Source organism: Telmatherina bonti (genome assembly GCF_933228915.1).
Source record: "Telmatherina bonti genome assembly, chromosome: 1".
Taxonomy (NCBI): domain Eukaryota; kingdom Metazoa; phylum Chordata; class Actinopteri; order Atheriniformes; family Telmatherinidae; genus Telmatherina; species Telmatherina bonti.
Genome location: NC_136619.1, coordinates 22001738 through 22029730, shown reverse-complemented (window position 1 = coordinate 22029730; position 27993 = coordinate 22001738). Strand labels below are relative to the sequence as shown.

Below are 27993 nucleotides of genomic sequence, written 5' to 3'. Positions count from 1 at the left end.
TGACACGCCTTCGAAGGTATTTCTCATTCCACCTCACAGCTCGCCTAGTATGCTGGCATGATGCACTTTAACTAAAACCAGATGTAGGGAGCTGCTGGAGGACGGTCCCCAATTAGTTACTGTATGGCTTTTTGATAAGGCCACCAGGTTTTTGTTTTTTTTTGTAAACAAGGTCCGTTAAACTGTTAATTTTCTCTTGATGGCATAATAAAGTCTGTAATGCAAATAAAATGTTATTGGCGATTATGCCACGGTTCAATTGCAACGATACTTTCATTTTTTTCAATGAGGGAAAAAAAACGAGCCTTCAGAGGTTATCTTCACCATTCTTTTATTGGAGGAATATAAAAACTGATTATTTCAGCCTGAAAATCTGGAAACCGGTAAAGAATTGAGGGTCGAGTCAAGAAAGTGGAATTAGGCAGAAGGTGACAGGGCTTGCAGACTGGTCTTGACGGCTGCTAGATTTGCCTTCCAGGAGCTGAGCCTGTCGTGCAGCTGCTGCCACTGCTGCTTGCCAAAGGTGCGGTGTGTGCTGTGGCTGTGTGAACAGAGACAGAAAAGCAAGGCCAAGGTCACACCTCAAAGTAACAGTAAATGCAACTGAGAAACATGTGCAACTGCTCATAAGTCTGCACAAAGTACACATCAAACAGTGAAGGCAAGATCAAGAAAATGAAACAGAAATTATTTCACATTTAAAAACAATAAAAACTCCAGACCTCCAGGAGACCAGTTCATTTCCTCACTAAACTACAGAGGGTTACACAGTACCTTACCTCACAACAACTTTTCGCTGTGTCTGGTCAATTTTGCAGTACACCATTTTGGTCCGGACAGCTAGAAAACAGAATAAAAATAAAAAGCAAGCAGTAGCTAGCACAAAAAAAAGCTTGTTCCAGCTGACAAACAGCTGCTGCATAACAAATGTTGCTCTAACTTCTGCTTGGCTTGATCTGAGAATATAAGCAAAGATGATTTCACAAAAATCTAGGCTGCAGCCGTTTCAAAAGTTAAGATGCTGCAGCTGATCTCAACTGTAAAAATGCGAGGTACGATGTGGAAAAACTCTCAGTTGTCAAATAAATCAAGAGATCTGACTAACAGACAATGTTCCATTTAATGAAAAGATTTAACAATGTGTGGTACACAGAAAGTTTAATATATTCTGCATCTTTTAATGACCAGATAGAATCCAATTTCCTTCATTTGCAATAGAAAAAATTGTTTTTTGTCTTTGCTTGTGCGAGACAAAACCTAGTCTGTAAAAGCACTTTCTAGTCTTAACCACATAAATAAAAACTATACAGATTCAACCATGCACATACTTGTACACAGCTTTTGTTATACAACATACTGAGCACATATCCCTAATACGTACATAGGTACATGCTAACAAAACATCAGGGCAATGTGGGATTTAGCAATTTATCCATGGAAAACTTCATGAATTGAGATTTTGAGTGTTTGAAAGGATTGTAAACAGCAAACAAAAGACTTATTTTAGTTTAACTTTTTGTACCGTCAATAACAAAGGCTTCGACATCATCAGCTCCAATCTGCAGTTCCTGTTGCATGGTGTCAAAGGAGATCTCCTTGAATTCCACAGCCATGCCCATAAATGTCAGCAGACGCATTTTGGCCATATTCTGTTCATGAGAGAGGCCTGAGGAGCAGTACACAGGGATCATTAAGCAGAAAACAGTCACAGTCAATTACTCTGCACTCAGGGAGGATCCCTTTAATAATGCAATCTACGTTTAGGAGCAGTCAGGGAATCTACTTAACACAAACATGACTACATATTGCTTGTTTTGAAAGACCACCCTACACACACTTTAATTAGTCTTACATTTTTAGTGGTAACAAAAAAAATAAATAAAACAAAAAACAGCTGACACACACATTCTTGTGAGTCAGCACATATAAACAAAGTAGATGATACTGAATTCTTCACTACCAAGACAAAAAACACACCTGCTATACATTCATTGCTCATATAGTCATTCTTTCATTTATTAGCCTGTAAGCATTACTGAAAGTAGAACAACATGGCAACTTACCAAGAGAGTCAATAAAGTCTTTGTTACTCTGGTAAAATTTGACGTATGCTGCTAGCTTTGCGCTCACAAAGATGGTTAATAGCTGAAAATGAAAGGGAGAGAAAAATGCCATGAGAGGACTACACAACAACTTATTTGTGTTGGCTTCAAACAGGCTGAAAATTTTTAATCAAGTCAAGTTTAAGGTTATGAAGCAAACATGGAGCCCATACCCACTTTCTCCTTCTGTTTGTATTATAAGAACCTACCTCAGGGCAACTCATGCTGGTCCAACAAGACCTGGAATCCAGCAGGTTTTCCATGTATCCCTGCTCCAACACACCTGACTCAAATAATGAGTCAGTGTGCAAAAACAGATAGGTTGTTATATCAATTTAATTTTATTTTGGTATGTTGAAGCAGGAATGCATAAGCCTTGTCTGCCTAATAATTATTTAATACAGACACAATGGTCCATATATATATATATATATATATATATATATATAAATAAATAAATAAAAGGAACATCATCATCAAACATAGATACACAGATAACACACAAATTAGTCCATATGACTGTTAAACAGTTTCTCCATCCAATGTTTCCTCTGATCAGAGGTATAGCAACAACAGCTCAGCTGAGGGTTTATTAAAGCCTGTATGATGGCGTTTTCTGACTCCTCCAGCCACCACAAAAGTTTAAACATTAAATCTCTTAGCAGTGTCTCACAAGTTGGAATGTGATTCTCCACAAGTAACTACATGGCACTGTGCCAACTGGGCACCCCCATCAACAACCTAAATGTGTCATTATAAGCCACATTCAGTCTATGACGAGTGCATCGCCTGTAGTGACACCACATAGGGGTGGTGTGCAAAGGCTCTAAACTGGGCACATTTCACATTAGAGGAGAGAATTTGCTAAACTTATGCAGCACCATATTTTCCTGCACATACAGTTTACAACATTGTCTTTGTCATCACACCCATCCTCAGTAACAAAATGCCCAAGATATTTAACCCTATTGCAGCATTTGAGAGGTTCATCACACAAATAAAAGTCGGGGAATGTCACATTCTCATCTTTGCTTCTTACAACAATCATTTTACTCTTTGCGGGATTATAAATTACATTATGATTGATGCCAAAGTCCGAACAAATCTTTTAACAACTGTTCCATCCCTGCACTGCATGGACTGATTATCACCAAATCGTCTGCATACACGAGATGATTCACAACTGTTGTTCCAACGACACAACCTGTTTTACACCTGTTTAATTGTGAGGATAACTCATTAATGTAAACATTAAATTAAAACTGGAGATAAAATACTTCCTTGTCTAACACCATTGCTAACATAAAAAAGGCTCACACAAAGTATTGTCCACTTTACAAGCATGACTTGATTTGCATACCATAATACTATAACCCAAACCAGATACTTAGGTACACCTCTGTTGATTCATTTAATAAATAGCTTATAATGATTTACTCTATCAAATGCCTTTGTTGCATCAATAGAAAAACTGAAGAATTCAAACTGAGATATTTTCCAACTATTTCTTTAAGTGCATAGATGCACATGTCTGTGACATGCCTCTTTTTTAATCCAAACTGATTATCGCTTGTTAACATGTATATTTCCAGTCCTAAGAATATGTTCTCAAAGACTTTTGACAAAATACTGGCAAGGCTAATCGGCCTGTAATTTTGCAAAATATTTAATTTAGAAACCCTGTCTTTGATGACAGGAACCAAAACAACAGAGGTCATAGAGTCATGCAAGAGTTCATGAATTATAAACCCTCTAAAACACATAGGCAACAGAGGACATAATCTATAGCATGAATACTTCAGATGCTCTGCATTTATATTGTCCAGTCCACAGGCTTTATTGTTTCCAAGCTTCAGAATTGCATCAAAGACTTCACTAGTACGGACTACCAAACCTTCATACATATAAACATTGTCAATGACAACATTCCTACTTTTCACAGAGTTAAATACATCACTGTAATGTTTGCAACACAGCTCTGCAATATTTCAATATTTAATATTCAATGAGCCTTGTTTAGGCTTCCCTGCTTCACGCCAGAGTTTAAAAGCCTCTCTCTAGCTGCAGTTTGATGTTCTGCCACAAAATCACTCCATCCAGGTTTCATATATTTGCTTTTACAATTGCTCCTCCTTCTCTGAAAACATACACTACTGTCCTTTAGGACTTGCGTAATGTAATAATACATTGCACAGAGTTCACTATGATGCTGCACATTCTTACAGTTTGGATTTAGACATGTAAATGCTTCTCTGGGCAATTTAACAGTCTGCATTAACACATCTGTCATGTTTTTTTGTTTATTAATATCATCATCCGTTACTTTAGACCAGTTAGGCCTGGCTATATAGCCATTATTTCCTTTTGCAACAACAGCCCGGTATATTATCCACATTCAAAGGAATACTCAAAAGATATATGACTGTGTGAAATGTCAATATGACTCAAAGAAGGATGGGCATCTGCAGTACAGGCACAGTGATAACAACATTATAAATTCTACATCCCTGACTTGTCAAAAAGAATTTGTGGATACACACATAGCAAACATATTTCTCTTTATTTTAGGCTGTTAAGCCGATAATGTGGACCATTACTATGGTGAAGTTTATTTGCACAGTTAGTGACTACATGTTAAACTTCAAATGGACTGGATGTGCTTTGAGGGCTATAAAAAGCTTAAAAAACAAGCCTTTGATTGAATCTGCCTCTTAAAATTTATTGAGAAGACAGGCCTCTGAAATATGACATCCAATGTTCATTGAGCTCCCAAAACATACAGAATAAAAAAAAAAAAACGCAAAAAGGAAATAACTAATTGATGAGGGTTATACAAGAATTTTCACCAAACAGCATTTTAAATACTCATCTTACTACTACAGATAATAAGAACTATTCAGAAAATTCTAGTTATGTCTTGCCAGTACCTCCTTCAGTACTCACATCATGAATGAGTTCTCCCTCCAGGAAGCGAACAGGCTTCAAGGTGAGCAGGTGGTCAAACAGGAAGGTGTTGGGGTCTTTGAGAGCACGGACAATACATCTAAAAAGGGACACAGGCGCAAGTCTTTCAAAGGGAGGCTCACATACTTTCAAGACTTTACAAGTATGGAAATAGTTTTCCAGGTTTACCTGTGGGCATCAACACGTGCTTGTGAAGCATTGTCTTCTGTGTAACTTCCCAATAGCTCAACCATCACTTTTGCTGCAGCCTCACTGTTAAACAGACAATTAAGCAAGTGTCACGTCAGATGTATGTGTAGCTTTTAAAATAATTTACTTTTTCATCAAACATGCACATTAAGAACAGAGTAACAGAATATATACAACAAGAGTGCAGACACTGAAGTGTATTTGAATTGCTGTTTCAGCTCAAGCTAGGATATCCACTTGACACATCTTATGTTTTAAACATTTTAGGTGGCATGCAGTTACCTTTTCTTGCAGTCAACCAGTGCTTCATACACCAGCCTCAGAAGTGTGTGCTTCTTCTCTGTGTTCAAGTTCCAGTCAATTATCCACTTGCGCACCTAATTAGTGACATAAACTAGTGTTATAAGTCAACTGTATAATGTCAACTGTAATAATGTTAGAATTCAAATTCTGATTTTACTGCCATTACAGTTCAAGCCCTTCCCAAACAAACAAACTGACTTTGTTTTTAACCGGAATAAATGGATATACCTGATCAAGGTCAGTGGGGATGAAGGAAATGGCATTACAGGTAGCAGCCACCTTGATGAGACTACAGAAGACTGTGTATCTTACTGGAGTGTTCTCATCCATGCCATGAAACAGGTTACTCAGCCTGGAATACAATAAATAAAAAATAACTATTTGTTCACATGTTAAGTGCTGGCTCTGACAGACTTACAGTGGGGATCTATGGTAAGACTTACAGCTGCATTCTGAGGGAGGGTCTCTCTCCTTCACGAAATTTCACCAGTTTCTCACACAGACTTTCAATGAGAGCCTCCTGCTTCTCTGGCTCCAGGATCAACAGCAAAGACACAATGCTGTTCATTACGCTCTCAACATCTGCAAAGAGGTAGACCCCAAAATATGAAAAAAAAACCTTTTTATTTAAAGTACGTTTACCAAATTCCACAAAACTAGGCCTTCCTTGTGGTAAATTTACTATATTCACAATTACAATATTTTACAGAGATACTTGTGATAATGTGCAAACTGGACTCTTAAATTAAACTACATGTTTGTACTTACACCTGTGGCTTTCTAGTTTACATAAATTAGAAATTTGCAGTCAATTTATTAAAGCGGTCAGTTAAAATGAGTAAGATGTGTGTGTGTGTGTGTGTGTGTCACATAACATACCTTTATCATCATCTTTGAGGCACACATCACATGCCTCGATGATCTGAGCCAGATCAACATGAAGTCCACCCTCTGCATTCTCCTCTGAGATATCAGCTCCTTTAGACTTGATGTAGGCTCTCAGTTCTGAAGCCTGTGATGTTAGATAGAGGAATTAGTTATAATGGTGCTTCGATCTAACCACTACCACAGTTCCCAGTAACACCTGTAAGACTGACTGTGGCTGAGGCTCAGCAGCAATCATACATTCACAGCGTGTTGTTTTGAAACACAACCAATTGTACTGTAAAAAGTAACAGAAAATTATCAGTCATTTGTTTTAATTTATGTCAACAAAAGTCATGGTTAGCTCACTAAAATGCTTTAAGTGCTGTTTGTGGGGTTTTGATGAATAAATGGCGAAGTTGTGAGCATTATTTGCTGCTTTGGCGTTGTAACAGAAACAACTATGGGCACAGAAAGATATTTTAAGCTAAAACACCATGAAGAGGCAATTACAAACAGAATTACGCATAAAAATATGAATAGTAAGTTAAATAATACAGTTATTCGTTATTTACTGTCACTAACATGCAGACATAGCAACATGTACAGCTGCTGTCAAATGCTAAGAAAGTTAGCATATCGGCTAGCTAGCTAGCATGCTAGCTTATGTCGATGGTTGTATTAATTCAATGTCTCATTTTCAGGGCAAAAGAGTCTTAATCATTTTAAAACAAGTAGTCGTACCTGGTCTTCTTCAGTAATATCAATAAATGCTGGCACACTCATTTTGGATGGTTTTGTGAACCCAGATGACGAAATCCACGCTCCCACCAATGCTGAGATCGGAGCGGAAAGAGAAAGACAGTCGTGCCGGTGACACGCTTGCTCTTCCGGGTCGTGGTGTGGAAAAATGACCTTTCTTTCCCCTGTCTCTTTCTTTCTTTCTTTCTTTCTTTTTGAACATTTTGTGCAAACAAATGGGAAAAACAAATTACGATAAGAGGAAAAAAATAGTTAGATGTCCAACTTGGTAAAGGATGTGATTTGGATGTATGAGACAGATTCTGCGTTAGTAAGACATCTTTTTAGTCAATTAATTTGGAAATGTTAACTGTATCTGTATATAAAAATCCAAGACTTAAGCTTATTTTGGTCTTACTCCATATCAAGGCTGATGTGTTTTGATGTTAACAATGATACAAGATCTGCACTTACTGTCTGGTCTTCATTGTCCAAAGAGGTGCACTATATTTATACCTGTGTATGTCTCTGATGTCAAGAGCCACCTTTCCCATGAAGTGGATGGCCTTGCATCTGATCTGTTCTCCATATTTCTCCCCTATGTTGTGAATATTGAGTAACCATCTTCTACTGTATAGCTGATATTCATATGTGTGTACTGCTGTAAGTGTTATTTTTACATTTTAGGGTGGCAGTCTTTTTTTCTTTTTCTTTCATTTGTACCATATGTTTGTCAACATCTCATATGAGTTGCTACATACTTGAATAAAGCTTTTCCACTTGGTTGAAAGTTGTCTCAGCTATTTTAGCCTTACTGGAAATTTTCTGAAAAGTTGATTTTTTTTTTTCCAGTCCCTGGTAGCCTTAAGGACTCAGGTGTTTTTGCAGTTGATGCCTTCTTCAGTGATGGTTTCGGCATGGTGTCCAAAATGTACCATAAGTACTGTATATCTGCCTGGATCTCTGGGTCCATTTCAATCTTTCTTTCTTTAAATTTCATGCAACATAAAAGCAAGACTAGACTCACCACAGCATATGGAAAAAATAATGTAAAATTAATACAAATAATGCAAACTGTCCAGATGTGTTTTGAAAGTTCCTAATAGATAGATAGATAGATAGATAGATAAATGGATTAAATTAAAGATTAATATCAAACAGTCTAATTGCAGCTGGAATGAAGGACCTTCTGAACCTCTCAGTCCTGCATTGAAGACAGATCAGTCTCTCATTGCAGCTGCTCCTCTGTCCTGCCAGGGTATTATGGAGGGGATGTTTTTTATTATCCAAAATACCCTGAAGTTTTCTTCTCATCCTCTGCTCCACCACAGCTCTGACATGGTCCAGACTTCTGGCGAGGACAGAACTAGCCTTCCTGACCAGTTTGTTGAGACATTTGCTGTCCTTGTTAGTAATGCTGCCCTCCCAGCAGACACCAGCGTAAAACATCTCACTTGCGATGACTGTGTGATAGAACATCTGCAGGAGGTCACTGCAGACATCAAAAGACCTGAGCCGTCTGAGGAAGAACATACGTCGACTCTGTCCCTTCCTGTACGCTGTATCTGTGTTGGCTGACCATTCCAACCTCTGGTCCAAAACCACCCCCAGGTACCTGTAGGTCTTCACATACTCTATTTCCTCTCTATCAATACAGACTGGCTTTCTGCGTGATGTAGATCTCCTGAAATCCACCACAATTTCTTTGGTCTTGGAAGTGTTCAGGAGAAGACAGTTCTTGTTAGTCCAGTCTGTGAAGGCCTCTACCAGGTCCTTGTACTCCCCTTTCTGTCCACCTTTCAAAGAAAGGGAGCTAAAACAGTCCCCTGTTTATATATTTGGCATTGCTTCCATTATTGCACTTCTTCAGATGTCAGGCAACCCCTTAAACCATCTCAACTTCCCCCTGCTTTCATATTTTTTTTCATCTAAGTGTAAGTGTCCTCTTTGGAGGATTAACTGCAGGTATCTTGATTGAGGTTATGGAGGTGATCCTCTGAGGAGGTTATCTGATTGAGCTGCAGTCCATCTATGTGGACCACCATGGAAGTCCTGACCGAAAGCTTTCCAACATGGTGATATTGTCAGTATCAGAGGGCACCTCTACTCCATTAAATCCCCACTGACCTGTGGATGCACATGCTGGGCCCCTGCAGCAAAGAGGAATCCTGTGTATTGTTACTTTGGTACGTCACTTAGTGATTGAGGTGAGCAGGGCAAGTGGAGCAAGAGGTCATTTTAAAGCTGTGGAGTCAGGTTACTAATGTTAGAGGGTTGAACAGGCTGTGTCAGAGTGAGGATTCTTTGGGGTGCTTTTTGGGGATTTTTTTTTTTTTTTTTTTTTTTTTAATCTCATAGCTATTCAGCTTACAGTTCTGCTGAAATAATGTGTAATTTGGGGCCTTATAGACTGTTGAGACACATCATGCCATGTCATAATTCCTTGAAAGTCTGCTTGTCATTTGTTTCTCTAAGTTACAGAAAGGGAACTTTGTTGCATTTATCAGGATATGCACTGCTGCTGAACAGTGTGTTGGGGGGAAATGGCTGATGGAGAGTTTCATCACAGGCTTCATTTCATGCGTCATTCTGTTGGGAAGTCAAGCGTCTGGTACGAAATCCCACCTTCACTCTCCCCCTGCCCTTGTAGGCTGTCATTGCAAAGAATTTATAGCCATTTTTCCACAAGTGTGCTTGTGTAACTGAAACTCTTGTTATCTGATTAACAACTGTTGCCAAATGCCCTGGTGTTTTTCAAATCCAGTTTATGAGTTTTGTGGGCTTTGAAGGTCCAGGTGCAAGCAAAACAATTTTTTTCCTTTTCTATGATAGGCTTTTAAAGTGCCCCAAAGCATTATCATGCTTATTAGGAATCAATTTAGTTTATATAATTTGAAATCAAACCGGAAGAAATTGTATTTAAAAGATATATGCGATTGTATTCAATAGATATATGTAAAATTATATCAACCAAAATTAGTCTTTTAGCTCAAGTAGTTGCAATGATTTTTAAAAAATTATTGCTAATTTTGCTTTTGTCTAGCATGATGCTTTTTAAAGCTTATTCCCCACGATGTTAAGTTAAGTGATGAAATAACAGCACTTTATTTAAAAAGAAAAATTATCTTAACTTAGCAGGAAAACAATGTTTTTATAAAATCCCAGTTCTCCCATGATCCAGTATTTTTCTTTGCCTTGTTGCGACAGATTGTTGTAACATCTCATACAATGCATTTTCTCTGATGTGTAAATACTGCATTACCACTTTTATTTGTTACATTATTGACTGAAACTTGTGAAAACAAATTAAAATATGACATTTCCCAAAGAGAACTAAAACTAATTTGATTAATTCAAACAAAACAAAACAACAAAAAAAAAAATCACTTTGTTATTTATGTAATACGATCTGCTTCCTTAATGCTTATGTTACAGCTCATCACAAAATAGATGTTTTCTTTTTAAGTACATGAGGTTGGCAGTCAGTTCATATGTACTGGTCTCATGCCTGTTTGTTTGATAGGAATGCTTTTCCTAAAGTGCCGGCAAATTGCTCGATTACTCTCCTCAAAGATAAATGACTGTGTGTTAATAGCTGGTTGAGCCCAGGTGTCGGCTCTCTCCCTGTCAGTTGGCCAAGAGGTGAGTATTCATGTAAACCAGTAATATGGTCATCATCCAGCATGGCTCCCTACCCTTCCACCTACTAATTGTCTGGTTCCCACAGTTCTGTCTGCCTTCACAATCTCTGAAAAATCCCCTTGCTGAAGCTCATCTATCAGCCACTGACCTTGTCAGGGTGCATCGCATGAGCAACTTCCCTATTTCCCATAGGTGGAGCAAATTGCTTGTTAATTACTTATATGTTCACCAAGCCTCCCCCAAACTGTACACACAAAAACAATTAAAAAATAAACAAATAAAGCCAGCAGGGGTAAGTCCACAATGATTCAAGGCATGCAAAATCCCAGTGGACTCTACTGATAGACCTGTCCACAGCTGCAGAGAATTAGCAGTTCTTTATATGCTTCTGCCTTTTTATGTCAGTTTTCATCATTTGATATTAATTGAAAAGGTCAAAATGTCAAAATATTTTCTTGGCGTTTGAAGGAATTTGTTTGCACTATCATAGGCTTTGGGAATTTGTTTTGGTTTGGTATGGGCTTCTTTTAGACCATTTATGAACTATTGTAAGAAATCATGTGTAAACTTTGTTTTTCTGCCCCCTACTGGCCAAGTATTAAGTTTAACAGATTTAATAAATCAGAACTAACTGCACGTATTTTCTGAAAAAGGACAAAGAAAAAAGCTTTATCTTCTGCAGTAGCAAGGTGTGTGAGTTTGTGCTTGCACATAATTCATTAAACTGAATGACCGTCAATTATCCTGATAGCTGCTCAGTCCCTGTAAACACCATCCAGTCGATGATCAATCACACTGGGCAGCTACAGTCAGACTTTTGACTCATGGGAATGAACAAAAAGATTATCTTTGTTCATCCAAAAACTATTTGGTTGTCCCTTGATCTATCAGCTCGACATTTATCCAGCTGTGTGTGGTAGGAGCATCCACGGTCAAAGATCTCGATCTGAAAAATAAGGCTTTTTGTATTAAATACTAATGTCATCTCCACACCAGTAAGTGAGCAGCTTCATTTCTCACCAAAGACAGCAGCAATCAGTGTGAGTTTGAGGTTTTGAGCTATCTGAGGCCTCATTCCTCCTTATGTGGAATATTCTATTTCAGCCTAATGACAGTAGGAAAAATATAAGTTAGTCTTCCAGAAATTCTTTAACTCCTGACTGGATGAATTGAGTCACTACAGTGGGACTGAGTCTTGGTCAGTGATTGAGTGGTCTTTTGTCATCAGAGAGTGTTTACATTACACACACTCACAGGCCAGGGGGGGGGGCAAAAAGAGTTTGACAGGAATGGCCAAACAATGAATAAAATTAGTTCAAAGTAGGGATACGATGTGCACTGTTTGGGTTAAAGTGATACATGCTAGATCCCAGAAACACTAATTAGGAGCATGGTGAATTGTGAGACTCTAAATTTTGGATTATGTTTAGTGTTTTATCTGTGCTGATAAATATAATGGTGTAGGCAGAGAACAGCAGACCACTGAAACTTTCTCAGTGATCACTTCAATTATTCAGAAAATATACGCATTTTTTAAAAAAATGAATTGCTGTTGCAGGATAACTATTTTGCAAACAAGAAAATCTGCAGCGTTTTAAAGATTGAATTGCCTTTGTTTTGTTGTGGGATTGAGAAAGTTGCAGAAAAACGGCATTCCCCTAAGTCTAAGAGTCAGCTGTTAGAATCCTGTTCTGTGCTGAATATGGTCATTTTTAATTTTCCCATCACACTGCAAATACATTTGAGTCATCCTGTAAACGTTTGCTTGACTAGAATCAGAATATGGCTCAAGGGTATGACAACAGACAGTAACCATCAGAGATATCTGAAATGTTTTCTGATGACTGTTTACACCCCAGCCACAGCTGCTAGGGTGTGACTGCATGGAAGAGGCTGTGGTTTACTGTAAAAGACTGATAAAGCGTGACCTTGATCCTGACACAAAGGCACCTGCTGTGATGAGACAGATGTTATTCAGCAAATTCACCACTAATTTATGAAATGTCTTAGAAAGTCATAAAAAGAAAGATAATAAAAACATCCCAAATTACTTTTTTATAATTCAGATCTTGAATTTAAGACTGAAAGACTGGGAGAATGAAAATAGAAGTGTTGTATATACATTCAGTGTTGTATTTTTATTTGGAAAAACACCATATCACCAGTCCTGCTCTCAAGATCTACTATCCTGCAACTTTTAGATACAAACCTCCAACACACCTGAGTCAAATGGTTGAATTTCCTTTCATTTGATGTGTGTGTTGGAAAAGGTTTGATCTTAAAGTTGCAGGAGAGTTAGACTAGACTTGGGCACCCTTGATTTTGCCATTAACACTAAATACTAGCAGAAAAAAGTAAACAGGTATGTAAACAGAAGACTTTTTGTTTTTATGTTAATTGATGATTTAATAAATTACTATAATATTTTTCCATGTAGAAAATATAGAATGTCCAAACATTTTTGTATCCTTTAGGCTCTGCACAGACATGTCCCATGATTAATATTTATGAACTTAGACAGATTCAGTTCTTATAATAGTCTGGGTAGTCTCAGCAAACCATTGCAGAACCTTCCAGTCTTCAACATCTCAGGCGAATTGTGATGCTTCTACTTAGGAGGCTCCATAATACAAGAACTTTGCTGTGGCTTTTAGCCTTCTCGGGTCTTCTTATGATATACGGCATAATGACATAGTTAAATTTGAGTAGAATCCCAATTTAAAGAAGAGATTGTAGGCTTTATAAAATGATAATCAAAAACAGTACAGGCATTTGCAAATCTCATGAACCTCACAGTAGAACAGCAAAACACACTGTATCAAATATTGAAAAGGAGATTTCCTTAGCTTACATTTCATGGTATAAAAACATCTTTTAAGAGTTGGGATAGATTAAGTTTCACCGCTGTGGAAGGGCCCCTCCTCTTTCAACATCGCTCTGTAATCATCTGGGAACTGAGACCAGCTTCTGGGCCCTTTTGGAGAAGAACATCATCTCATTCGTGTCTCCATTAAGGATTGTATTTGCTCAACAGTCCTTGGTGTTCTTTGTCTTCCTAGATGTTACATGATGCACCAAACGCTGTAAGTTGGTGAAAAGTCTGGACTGCAGGCAGGCTAGTTCAGCACTGAGACCCTTCTACTATGAAACCATGCTGTTGCATCAGGTGCAGTATGTGATTTAGCAGACTGAAATTCTCAAGACCTTCCCTAAAAAAGGAGCAGCATTTGGATGGAAGGAAAGATTGTTAAAACGATTTAAAAAAAAAAAAAAAAAAAATCTGCATCAATGGTACCTAACCAGTATACATGTATCCAGTTTGACAGGAAGTAATTAACCCCACAACATCACAGACCCATCTTTTCTTTGGAAGATGTGGTACACATAACTTAAAAACATTATTTAAGAACATCAAGTCTTTGGCTTGGTAAAATGTCCAGCGTGAACCCTGACTCTTGCCTGATAGCTGGGACAGGTTCCAGCCTCCTGTGACCTGACTCAGATAAAGTAGGATATTGATGGATGGAACAAAACAAAAAGGTCATTTTATATACTGTGCTAGTGCATGTTAAGTTTTCCATGTGTCATTTCAGTATACTTTGTCCTGATATTGATCTGAACCTGAAATAATCTTTAGATGGTCACAGGCATAACAAGAAAATCAGTGATGGCATCTGGGGAAAACAACCCAAAAAAGCAATATATCAAATTGAAACACAAGCCAATGATGCATACTTTGTGGTGGTGTCAATATCATTTAGGATATTTTTTCTCACTCTTTAAATTTTTTTCTTAGAAGAATTTCATGATGCTTTTTTTTTTTCATGTGCTTTGTTTACAGATATTATTCCATATGATCCACGAACATCTACTGACATAAAATAATCCTGAAGTATATATATTGTGGGTTTGATGAGAAGATTAAATCAAGAAGAAGTGGACTGTGTGTGTGTGTGTGTAAAATATCACAGGAGCAGTGTTGAGCCTGACTCATAAGCCACGAACTGATCGTTCTCCTACAGATCTTTGTGCTCTTTTTCTTATCATCCCTCTGATATGCCACACTTTGAAGAACGTTGAGTTGATATGGGATTATTAAAAACTGGCAACTGCTATTTTCTCTCTGGATCCTTATCCTAAGAGGAATGTGTTGCTTAAAGCAGTTTGTTTTTTTAAGTGTTTATTTTATTTTTAAATTAGTAACACCCAATGATTGCCAACTATTCACCTCACAGGACACTTGCAAAGGTTACTGAAGGCAATGCAGGAAGACAGAAAAATGTAGACTTTTGCTTGTCCACAGATACCGTCCACACCGTTGTTGGCTTTGTTATAATATTGTTTCTAAATACCACCTGTTACTCTGTGGCCTGTCGCAGACTGCTTTTATAATCATTTCACTGTCATTTTCATACTAATGTTAAGCGTGTTTAGAAATACAAACAAGTAATGTAACTTTGAATCAGTAATTTTATTAATTGAAAATAAATTTATGACCGGTCTATCTTCAGATGAAGGAACACAGATATTTGTTTAAAATAGGAAAAAATAAAATAACTTATTTCTCATGTGTCCTGCCAGGTCATATCTGTGTAGTTTATCATGAATTTTCCTGGCCAAGACATGCTCTTCTCAAATTCACCTCTTAGTCATTTCGCTGCAGAAAGCTCAGACTTGTGTATTTCTTGTTAAGGGTCAGAGGCAGTATTGACCATTTCCCTTTTTCTGCAAAGTGATGTTGTTTTAAACCCTGAGTTAACCAGAGACTGATCTAAAGAATGGGCGTATCTGGGGGCTGCCATTTGTCATAGGCCCTGAAAGGGTTGTTCTCTCCCAGCCCTGACACCTTTGATGAATCTCCGCTAAAGACTCCTCTGTGGAAGGCACAGCCAGCATTTGCCTTGGCTCAAAAGCTCTGCATTTACTATTTTTTCTCCCCCTGCTTTTTGGCAAGATACGTTTAACTGTGCCACAACCTTTTGTCCATGAAGTACATTAGTTTAGTTTGTGTTTGTTTGTGATGGGTGGACCACAGAAGATTTCTAGAGTTGTTTTGGGAGAAATTAATTTTTCTTGTAAATATTTTCAAGTCAGCTACGTGGACATCCTGTGATGTCAGGATGTTCCTCAGGGATAAGACTGCCTTTGCACTTGTTTATTTCCAGGAATAGAATCAGTTAGGCTGCACTTCATCGTCTCTGTAGACACAAACCTCCCAGAAGCATCTGTGTGCGACTTTAAGGGGAGTTTGTGAGGTTATGGCCTCTGTAATGAATGGCATCGAAACTGCTCAGACAATCCCTGTTGCTTTTCCAAACTCACACATAACACAACACAAAATAAATGTGTTTTGAAGAATTTATGTTTGAAATGTAGCTGTAGTGACAGTCAGCAATGCCCTGTCAAGCAACCTCAGCAGTTTGCCAGCTGATTTCACAACTCTTACAGGGACTTCCTTAGCTGCATCCCTTCTTTTCATTTTCACTGGGCTTCTTCAAGTGCCCCCTCCCCCTACACACCACTTCTTTTAAGTTGATTTAGGGGTCAGCAGCGTTCTCTGGAATCCTAAACCATATTCCAGATGGTGATGACAGACACTGGTTAACACTTTTCATCTCTTCAACACCACCCCCAGCCTTACATATATATTTGTAGCACAATTTGAAAGTAGTTTGAAATGTGTCTATAAATTTATTCAATGTCAAGCATGTCCAAGATCATCCAAGAGACGATTTTAGAAAATAATTTGAAATGGCAGCGAGGATAAGACTTTTGTTGCTGTTGTGTATATTATGTATGTTTTAAATCACTATTTTACTCACAATATTTCTGGAGTAAAAGACTGAATATGAAGCACAATGTTATGCTCACATGCTGTCTCTCTCAATAATACTATCAGCAGCTCTTTACTAATATCCCTTTTGGCAGCAGTAACAACCTTGCAGTCTTGAAACTTCTTTGGTAGTTTGGAAACCCTTTGGCAGGGACATTTTTCAACTTTGTTAAAATGTTTTTTCTGCATTTTTGGGCCATATTTTGTTCTATTGGATGTTCATTTTGAGTGGTTCTGCTAAAAGGGCTTTATTTTAAACTTAACACATTCAATTTTAAAATGTTTACATAAACTTCATGCAGTTTCCATTTAAATTGTTGCCTACTTTAGCTGAAGTAAACCAGTCCAATACCATGATATTATATTTACCATCTTTTTCTTTTGGGAGTCATACCACTAAGCAACATGCAGTGGATTTCCAAACAGGTTTTCCTCAGGATCCTCTAACCTCTGAACATTTTCACGGAAAGATGAGTAAATGACATTTTTGTATTTTTATACTTTGTCATATCCTCCATGGCTTTGAGTTATAGAGCTCTCGTTGCTTCAAGCTGTATACACTTAGATGCTTTTTTGGCTCTGGCTTCAGCTCCTTTTCCTTTGTGAAATTTCAGAACGTTGGTCCTTTTTGAGAAATCACACCAATTTAACTGGGACCAAAGTGGGATGACTTCTTTCTATACAAATAAATACAATTGTATGGCGGTGTAGAGCCATCATCCTAATTAAAAAGAATTTGGACCTTATCATGTAAATGTTACTTTTATTGTAAAAACATGAAACACATCAAGTTATAATGTGATAAAGAAGAGATGACAGGTGCGCTGCAGGTATCCCTCAAACCACTGGTTCTCCTCATGGAAGGGATCGCTTGATCATAAGGATAGGATTCAAATCCAAAGTGATTGGAAATAAAGATCCAGGTCCATGCACCCAAATTGGTTAGAAATAAAAGGCCTTTAATAAAACTGGGCAAGAATCATTAAAATACACCAACGTGTACCGACTTATGTCTACCTCAGTGTATGATTATAATGTGACAAGTTTTATTGTAAGAATATGAAACATATAACAAAAGTACGGCATGCAGATGTTACTGCAAACTAAAAATTATGGAGCAAAACACATAACATGGGTATTACTTTTGTCAAGCAGGAACATTTCAGTTGTTTTAGTCAAGGATTAATTGTTGAACTCTGATTTATTGTTATATACACAGAAATGTAGGATAGCTATGAGCAACACACAACTCCTTCCTGCACCCAGTCAGATGGAGAATGTGTGTATCTGGTTGTGTGTTGCGTTTGGTTAACATGTATCAGTGGTTGTGCCTATGGCCTTGCTGTTTTCTGAAAACTAAAATTAAAGTGATGAAGGCTATATGCACAGTTTCCTCATTCAAAGATTAATACGATTTTTAATCTATATTTTCACTACAAAACGTACCACACAATAACATAATACGTTTCATGTTTGTACAATAAACTTTCACATTTCACTTTCACATCCCTTTTTTTCATAATTGTGACAGCTCTGTGCTTCTGTACAATCTATTTGGAAATTTGGTCATAAAAAATGATGGTCCAGTTATCAGGGATTATTATAGCCTAAGGTTTTTAGGAAACCTGATCAGTATATGCAGTCAGCTTGAATTTCGTAAGATGCTAGTTTAAGTCTATCCCATTTAAATGTAAATTAGTGGCTCAGCAACATAAAAGCACAGTGCTATTCAACTTTTATCCAAAATGAATGATTCCATTGTTTGACCTAAGTTAGCCTGTTGCCTTTTTTTGTGATAGAGGTGGGGAGGGAAGTACTCCATCAACTTCCTCTTTAGTTGTGGCTACTGTGGGGGGTTAAATTCTATTCCCTGTTACCTGGTTTGTTGGTCAATAACCCATCATCTTGTCCAGCAGCAAAATGGACATGTAACACCGTGTCCAACTCCACTTTTGCCTCACTCTTTTTACTTTTTTTTTACTTTTGTGGCATTCCTTCTTCACATAACATTATTTATTACATGGTCTGACTTTGTGTTTTCTTTTTTTGTTTGTTTTTCTATTTTTGTTGTAAACTACTTAAAACACAAAATGTAAAACAACACTTGTGTGAACATTGACAGCCAGCCAGCAAATTGGTCTATCTCTCGCATCAGCCAAGCCTTTACCCATTGATATTTTCACAATTCATAAAGATCTGACTTCTCAGGTTCTAAACCAGCTCTTTTTTCAGTCTGAACATGTCAGCCAGTTTAAGTTCAGAAACTGACACTAGCATGAAGCTCTGTAGTATAAAAGATCTCTACTGATTGATTTGTATTCTTTGAATTTTTAATTCAGTGCTTTACGATTTTGTCAAAGATTGCACTTTTAGTCCCATTAAGTGAGGCTGATGTAGCCTGTGTACATTGTGTGGTTGATGCTACCCTGTTTATTTCTAAAAAGACAACCAAAACACATATAAAAAGTAAATATAGTTAATAACACTAAACTGACATGTTGGGGGATAAAATCAAATCAGAATTTCATTAGAGATGCAGAAAGTTTTAAAAAGGAGTCCACTGGAGGTATAGATGTTTTCAGGCCATATCTTTAGTGGCATTGCACTTTAAAGTATGTCTTTGTTGTTTTCACATCTCAGATTCAGCCTCTGGGCCTCATCCTAGGTGGTAATGATATATATCAAAATGAAAGATGTTACTTTATTTATTTCTTTTTCATTCTGGAAAAAGCTTTAATTTGTAATGTTACATAATCTTTTAATCTTTCTTTGTTGATCTAACAAATATAATGTTAAATGATCCACATCAGCTGCTCTGATTTTATACACACATTGAAGTTGCTACATTCCTATGTAGTTTCACTTTGAGCTGAGCTCAAGTTGAGGTCAAAACCCCTGTGTCTTTTTGTCGTCAACCCCCCTACACACACACAGGCACTGCACACACCATGCACACACACACACACTCCTCTACCAATGAATAATTACTGTTGTGTGTGGTGTGGCTGTGCTCCAGTGTGAGTCTCTTCAGCAAAGCAGTCCTAAATGAAAAGATTAGAGAGCAATTTTTTTGTTAGTTCCGACCTTTTTACATTTTAAGTACAATTATTATCTAATTTATATAATCAAGACAGCAACTGACTGATTATTCACTCTAGTCTTTTCTTTCCCAGATTGTCGCTTCATTCAGTGAGTAACTTAATTTGAAGGTATGTTTCAGAAAAGAGATGAATCCAAGGGGTCTGAAAATGTCATCTGATGATGAACACCTTGCAGAGGGGATTGGGTCAAAAGTGTAAAGATTGTCTGAGTTTTTCATTAATCGTTTATGGAAAGAGAAGTTTAAACGAGTTTGTTTAGCTTGATGAACACGTTTAACTTTGTTAAACAGTAGGCGCATGGTTCAAAAGTCTAATCTGTGCAAAGAGTCTTTGAATTGTACAAAAACATTTTATGACTGAGTTATGTGTGAAAACATAGACAACAAGCTCATAATGAGTAAAACCATTGTTTTAATGGTGCTATGCCATCCCTCATTAACAGACTTACTTACACACATGTACTTGCTTAAGAACAACACTTTAACACGAAAAACAATGTAGAGCAACACCCTAATGCAACAGTGACATTAGTCAGAATCACTCAGATGTTAAGCTTGTGCTGGCCGTTGCAAAGCAAAAGAGTCATCCACTTCTCAGCCTGTCTCGCTCCTCCCCCTACTCTGAGTTATGCAGTATTTCAGCCTTCTGGAGAATAAGAAGTCAGGCATTATAGAGAAAGAGCAACAAGGCAAGGTTAACTTCACAGATTCTCACTAAAACTTTCTCTTGGTACCGCTGGAGTTTTACTTTTGGCATCCATTGGTCGTTAATTAATTTCATTGTTGCATCCATCACATAAAGCATGGAAGATGGCTCCTGTAGTGTGAGCATTAATGTTTTTGAGGGAGAGGTGGTTTCATGCTACTTGTTTCATCAGAGTGCTTTTTCTTTTTTCTCTTAACTGTCTTAGGAGTTTAACACTGACATTTTAATTACTCAGCTGTGTGTTCTACTGGAATAGAATATTGTTTTTCTTTGGACTGTTTTGAAGTATATTCACTAATGTTGACTGAACCGTGTGGAGCCATGTCACTGGGGTCAGATGTTTGCGATCTGACCCTCTTACCACCGGCACCTCCGGTGTCTTCCTTACCAGGAGCTGGTGGTGGCTGTGGGATGTCTGTCGGTGGTGGCCAGTGGACCCAACTGCTGGACCTCCATCCTGGCTCTCCCTATAACTCCTTGAACTCTCACCACTCCCTCATCAAGCAGGAGCCAGGCTGGGGGATCGCTGACCCAGTAGAGGACCCTCACTGTGGACTTGGTGCCTTTACGGTGCATTTCTCTGGCCAATTTACAGGACCAGGCCCCTGTCGGGTCAGCACATTTGGAGAGCCAACTTCAAGTCAAACAAGGATGTTTCCCAACGACGCCTACCTACCTGGCTGCTTGGACAGCCCCCCTACCCCCAGGAACCAGGGTAAGAATGTATTACCAGTCTTACCTCTTCTCATTAGCTTTATGCTGTTAAACATGAAAAGCAGGGTTAGGGTTAGTCACCACTTACAATATCAATTTCAGACCAAACATTTCTACACTTGCCTTCGAATGTTTTTGTTGTTGTAGCCCCATGTTGTTGATATTGTTGTGTTTGAGCATGATGTCATGTGCTGAACTGGATCATTCTGAATTACAACAAGTGTCTTGTAGCATCTGTTCCTGGGTTCAGTTAACATTGTACTGCAGTCATATTACAAGACTACATCATGAAAAACTGGGAACAAATTTTAATTTTCCTGGTGAATTACAAGTAACCAGCTGTATATGTGTATATTTATGCAAATGTCTGTTTTTTCTTTCTTTCTCTCTCTATCTCTGTCTTTTCTTCTCTATCTATGAGGTGTTTTCTTTCCCTTTGTCTTTCTGTCTCTCTTCTATCTTCTCCAGTCTGGTCCAGCAGCAGAAACTCTGTATTACAATTATGCAAAATAAATAAAGAAATAAAATAAGAATCCAGAAAATCAATGGGATCATCATACCAGTCATGCTCTCCTTGGCAAAGTAAATTTGCTCAGCAGTGCACAGCATCCAGACCATCGTTCTGCTTACTTAAATGCTGGACAAGACATGATAAAAAAAACAACAAGTAACCAGCTGAAAACAACCATTAATTATCAACATTGTTAGAATTTCTTAGTTTTGATGTTGATATTGTTTTATATTTTACAATTAGCTTTAAAAGGCCTCTGTCTCACTGACTGTAAATCAGTAAAAGTCTTTTTACACCAACTGCTGAGTTAAGCAACCAAACAACCTTCTCTGCCAAAATGAGAAAGGAAAAAACAAACAAAAACTTTAATTCTTTATTCTAATAGCGACTAGACTTAAATGGAAATTAATAATCCAAATTTATGAACTGCACTTAAACATTTATTATGTAATATTCCAGACTTTGGCATTGCATTTTCAGTATAAAGATGAACAGACTGCCTTTACTGCTACCTTCATTGCTTGAGTTTAAGCCTGTGTGTGTCTGCTAGTATCAGAATGCATAGAAAGAAGCCGTTTGCTCATTGGAAAGTTGTTCCTGATTAAGTAATAAAAGTGAAAATACTGTTTTTTGGAAGTTGCTGGGATTTGATTTAATGAGTCATTTTTCTAAGAAACCTTGCATCATGCCAGTTACATCTAACCGAACCCAGCACACTGTTTGTGTGCATATAAAATATACACCTCACAAGCTTGTACATAATAATAATTTTCCACTTGTTTCTTTTGATTCCTGCTCTGAAATTAAAATAAGCTTAGCAACTACTATATGTTTGTGATGCTTAATGGAAATCTTAAGCCCTTCTTTTTCTGAACTGGACATTTTCCGCAGTAGCTCATTTTCAGTCTGTCTGCTGTTGGTTTGCCAAATTTCTTTTTCCACCTGCCATAAATATAGCAACCATAAGGCCAAGAATAGATAGCGGGTAAAAACAAAATGTTACAAGGAAAATAAATAGTTTATAGTATGATTAATGTCTGCATGGTACTAGGAGTTACCACTATTGGGGATATAAATTAGTGAAAACCAACAGGACACTTTGTCTGTGATTATACAATCATATTATATGTGTGAATAAGCTAAACTAAATAATTGTGTTTCTGCTGTTGTTCTCTCAGGGTATGGCCCAGTGGGTTTAGACAGCAATCCAAGTTATGGTCACACACCATCTCACCACACCCCTCAGCTCTCCAGTCTGTCCTTTAGGCACGATGACACGCTGTCACCGCCAAACAACATAGGTAACTGTCTGCAGCCTGATGTGTTTTCACTAAATTGATTCGTAGACTGGAAAACTGTTGTCTCTTAGCAAGGTTATATAAGTAACCCATCATTTTTCATATCAAAACACTTTTGCTAACATCCATTTTCCTTCATCTCTCTCCATATCTGTCTGCACACACATTTATATACGCTGGCGTACATAAACAAAGTCTCCCTTAATGACTTTGGAAAATACATCTTGAGGAAATCACTTTATGTGACTCTATTTGAAGGTCAAAAACTGTCTAGGGACCAGTTTGCGATATGAACCAGAACGCACCAGCATTTCTCACCAACCACAATGGAAAAAAGAACTATATGTGCCACTGAAATGAAATATAATTCACTGAACAAAAATATTCACTGTGTATGTTCATCCCAAGGAAAGGGAGTATAAAATATACAGCATATTATTATTTTTAAATCTGTTTTATCTGCAACAAAAGATATTGTTATACACCTAATTTTTAGTGGCCATTTCCATACAGAACCAGAATATCAATGAGAAATGACTTATTTATGAGTTGGTGTATAAGTAATCTCATTTTTGTAACTTTTGTGTTCACAGAAACTAACTGAGAATCAATGTTTTGTAAAGTAAAGTAGACAAATAAAACATTTTTAATAGATCAGCTTTCTCATCCTTTGTTGAGTAAAAGAATAGACTTAACACACTGTGGTTATGTGCATAACTAGTAGCATAACTGTGCATAACTTTTGTATTTTCTTCTGCTCAGCTGACCAGCAATACCCTGTGCCTAATCCCATGTTTGGTTGTCACAATCCTTCAGAATCTTGCCCAAGCAACCAAGCCCTGCTGCTAAGAAACTACAACAGGTATAATCACATCCCCCTGCATGTGTTTAGTTTTCCTATATTTGACACACTACCCTTGAATTCCCCTTCCACACATTCCCCCTTTCCTCAAAGTTTTCAGACCCTTATTCATCAGTTTGTGTCAGATTCTTTCCATCGACACAACTTGCTGGTAATTTTTAGGAGAGTGAACTCTATCTGATCCAACATTTAGCTCTGCATTCTGCATCGCCTCTACGCTGTCTGGATCATGAATCCTCATTTGTTCTGAGGTTAAGTGCTGCCCACTGGTGCTCAGCAGGCCAAAAACAAACACAGAGTGATCTACTGCTGATGTGTCTGAATCCACCCCAAGGAAACAAGAGGAGAAAAGTAAAAGAGACGCACATGTTCAGTGAAAGCCAGAGCTGTGCGAAGGGAGAGGAAGCTCAAAACCTGCTTTTTTGAACATCTAACTGTACCTTCAGCTTGTTTTCATCTCAAACAGTAAATTAGGATGAAATTCTTTAAATGCCGTCTTGAGATGTTGTTGGAAAAGAGGAACATGTGCAACCCAAATACTGGGACAGCAGCTGATAAGTGGAGGGAAGACGGTGCTGCTGTTGGAGCTATGGCATGAACTGGAAACACTCAAAAAACACAGAAACATGCACACGCACGCACATGCTCATACACACAGTGTATATATATGTCAGATATCAGTGAGCCTTTCCACAGTTGAACATAGTTCAGAGCTGATTAGTGAGCCATCACGATCCTTCCCTCAAGGACTTCTCAAGGAATGCTGTCCAGAATTCCCCCGAAACTGTTTCCCGCCATTAATGATACTGAGGACAGAGTGATGTCATGCTCTGGTCCAGGGTGTACTAGGCACGGAGGCACTCACCCCCACAGAGCACGGAATTGCATCTTTAAGTGTGTGCATATCTGTGCTTGTCTGTGTGTGTAAGTGCGCCAAGGAAAAGAATGGCTCTGTGCCTGTGTTTTTAATGAGGCCAGAGAGTAGACTGGTGGGTGGACAGGATGTGTTAATAAGCCAACCATGTGGAGTTCCCCTAAATGTAACATCTTCACTTTCCCTACAAGGGGAGAGAAATGGAAAGAGGAAGTTAAATGTTACCTCTGACGTTTTGATTGTGCGATTCCAAAATAATAATACAACAACTAAAAACCAGTTTCATGAACCTTCTTTAAATGAATTCATTGATATTTTTTCCTAAAAATGGCACAAACCTAATAAGACAGGGAAATTATATTATTTTGTTTAATGTTTTACTCAGTGATAACCTGTACCAAATGGCATCTCAGCTGGAGTGTGTAACATGGAACCAAATAAATACCCTGGCATCTTCTGTGAAGAGGTGAGTCTTTTTATCCCCCTTTAATTTTCAGTTTTTTTAAAAACTGTGTATTTTTTCAGTTTTGACAAGTGTTTGTGTGGCTGTGCTAAGCATGAGGAGGAGGAGGAGGAGGAGGAGGAGGAGGAGGAGGAGGAGGAGGAGGAGGATTCGACCAGATGGCTGTTGGCCTACTGCCTAGGGAAAACAGGGCAAGAAAAACAGCTCAATCATGTTTTTGAATATAGTCTTGTACTTCCACTGTGTCTTTTAAAAAGAGACTTGAAGTGTACCCCTTCAATATTTTTATAACATTAAAAAAAAATAAAATAAAACAACCTAATATAAAATAGGAATAAAGTATTTTGTCTACTTTAGCTTAAATTGTAGTTGTGACTTGATGACATATTCTAATACCCAGCAAAACATAACCAGTTATCATTTTCTGTCTCAGATGTGTCCAAGTTCTGTTTGGCAGCTTTCACATATAACATTTCCTTTTCCTCACTCCTGTCTCTTAGTACTATCCACATGAGTGGGAAAAACATAAACATAAAATAACAATGATTATATTTTTTATTTGGAAAAGACCATTCTTAAAGGGGTCCATAATAGCAAATTAGATGCTGAGAAATTAGCATGTTTATTTGAGGTCATGTTGAAAATAAGCCAGAAAGGCTGCTTTAGTTTTCTGTAAGAGATTGCATCCAATTGAAAACTTGCACCTTTTTTTGCTTACATTATAGATTCACTTAACTTTTAACTAGCATGCATTTATTTCCTCAGTGGCCATGCAACTAGTTATGACAGTGACCCTACAGCCCCAACCACACCTATGCTTGTCAGCACTCAGTACCACATACACACCCATGGTGTCTTCAGAGGACTTCAGGTCAGTGAAATAATAAATGAGTATTTGAGAAAAAAAATTCCACTCTGCATTGCTTTCATCCTCTCTTTTTTTTTTTAAAGGATGTCAGATGCGTACCTACTGTACCTCCTCCAGTTGCTAAGTCTTCAGAACCAGGTGAGAAGCGTCCTTTCATGTGTATGTATCCCGGCTGCAGCAAAAGATACTTCAAACTGTCACATTTGCAGATGCATGGCCGGAAACACACAGGTGAGAAAAACAAGAAGATTTATACACCTTCCTCTATTCATAGCTAAATGTAATGAGGATAATGATTGAATGGGACAATTATTTTGCAGGAGAGAAACCTTACCAGTGTGACGTCACAGAATGTGGACGCAGATTCTCTCGCTCAGACCAGTTAAAGCGACACCAGCGGAGGCACACAGGTACACTAAGTAGACAGTCCTCCCTGAAACATGCCCATTGGTCATAGTTTATGCAGACAGAAATCATCTATAATTATCTTTGAAAAATTTGCAGCATCTAGTCGTCGTTAGAATACCTGCCTTTAAAATGTGAAAAAATGGCCTTCAAGAGGGTGACATTTACATCATAATCATGTGCATGTGTTTTATGTGTTGTGTGTGTTTGTAGGCTTAACCATGATTGTTTTCCCACCATGAATAAGCTATTTTGATTTATAGCCTAACTAAGGGATGTTATTTTTTTAAACTTAACTAGGAAAGGACAACTTATCACTCTAAGATGATTTGTTTACATGTAACCAAGGTCACCAGCTAGATGACGGCCATGAACATGACGGTCACGCTGAATGAATAACATATTCTTGTGAATGTGCTTTTTTTTCTTGTTTTTTTAAATGGGAATTTTGATGCTGTGTTTCTAAAATAGCTCAGGATAAGACACAATATCTGACTATAAGCATTTTATCATTATTCAGTTTTTCTTATAAACTATAGAAAGTGAGTAAAATGGTATTATGCCAGTTGCTGCGACTTTGCAACTACAAGTCACATGAAACTATGCACTGGTCTTTTAAAATATGTTGTGAAATTATGGTAATATATCAGATACATGTGTTGTTGTTGTACATTTTCTACTAATATAAAAGAGATATCTGAAGTTTTTTTTAAATCAAAATTAAAAGATTACTTCATATAACTGTACTGTCAAATTAGACATATTGTTGAAAACAAACCGTTGTTTAACCTTATAAGGCGTCAGTCTTTCGAGGGATACATTTAAATAGCTGACCCTTACTCCTCACTTTTTTCATCCATGTCTCTAACCACGTATGTATAGGAGTGAAGCCCTTTCAGTGCGAGACGTGTCAGAGAAAGTTTTCACGGTCAGATCATCTTAAGACACACACTCGGACTCATACAGGTAAAACAAGTGCGTATACCTTTTATTTTCTTTCTCTACATTCTTCTTCCCAGGAGATTTTTTTTAATTTTTTTAATTTTTTTTAAATTGACAATATTTCTTTTACAGCTTTACATAAGCTTTTCTTCTAAAGCAATTTTCCCCCTTGTTTTTTCCCTTGTTTGTCCCCTCTTGGTCAGGTGAGAAGCCTTTTACCTGCCGCTGGTTGAACTGTCAAAAGAAGTTTGCCCGCTCTGATGAGCTGGTACGCCACCACAGCATGCACCAAAGGAACCTGACAAAGCTGCAGCCTGCCATCTGAGCAGAGAGAGGAGGAGGAAGATGAAGAGGAAGGTGACAATATGTTGTGCCAGCTAGTAGTGAAAGACGCCTGGAGCCTGGTCAGCAGTTATGGTGCCTTGCCAGCCTTGCTGAAGTGGTGAACACAGCTGATGCCTGCCTCAGTCAAATAGATGATGTCAGGAGAAGAGACTCACTGAGGACCTATGAGATTGTCAAAATGCACTTCAACTTGTACATGCTATCGTTTTCTGACATTAGACCTCAGATTTTTAGAGCATTGAATACCACAGTGGTTCTGAGCCAAGA

General features: G+C 37.8%; 2 protein-coding genes across 2 annotated transcripts; one reads left to right on the top strand and one right to left on the bottom strand.

The window, feature by feature from the left end:
• Positions 1–320: 320 nt before the first annotated feature.
• On the bottom strand, positions 321–7290 carry eif3m (eukaryotic translation initiation factor 3, subunit M). Its single transcript, XM_079251012.1, has 11 exons — positions 7167–7290; positions 6438–6570; positions 6002–6140; positions 5787–5910; positions 5538–5632; positions 5235–5318; positions 5046–5145; positions 2064–2145; positions 1523–1666; positions 780–840; positions 321–541 (listed from the first exon to the last, which is right to left on the bottom strand). The coding sequence occupies exons 1-11, from the start codon at positions 7206–7208 to the stop codon at positions 418–420; spliced, it is 1128 nt and encodes a 375-aa protein (XP_079107138.1). The 5' UTR covers positions 7209–7290; the 3' UTR covers positions 321–417.
• Positions 7291–20741: 13451 nt separating this feature from the next.
• Positions 20742–27706, top strand: wt1b (WT1 transcription factor b; the record flags this gene model as incomplete). The annotated part of the gene is made up of 9 exons (XM_079246351.1): positions 20742–21159; positions 22848–22970; positions 23730–23829; positions 25089–25169; positions 25932–26037; positions 26118–26265; positions 26355–26444; positions 27322–27414; positions 27585–27706. The coding sequence occupies 9 exons, from the start codon at positions 20742–20744 to the stop codon at positions 27704–27706; spliced, it is 1281 nt and encodes a 426-aa protein (XP_079102477.1).
• Between the last annotated feature and the right edge of the window lie 287 nt (positions 27707–27993).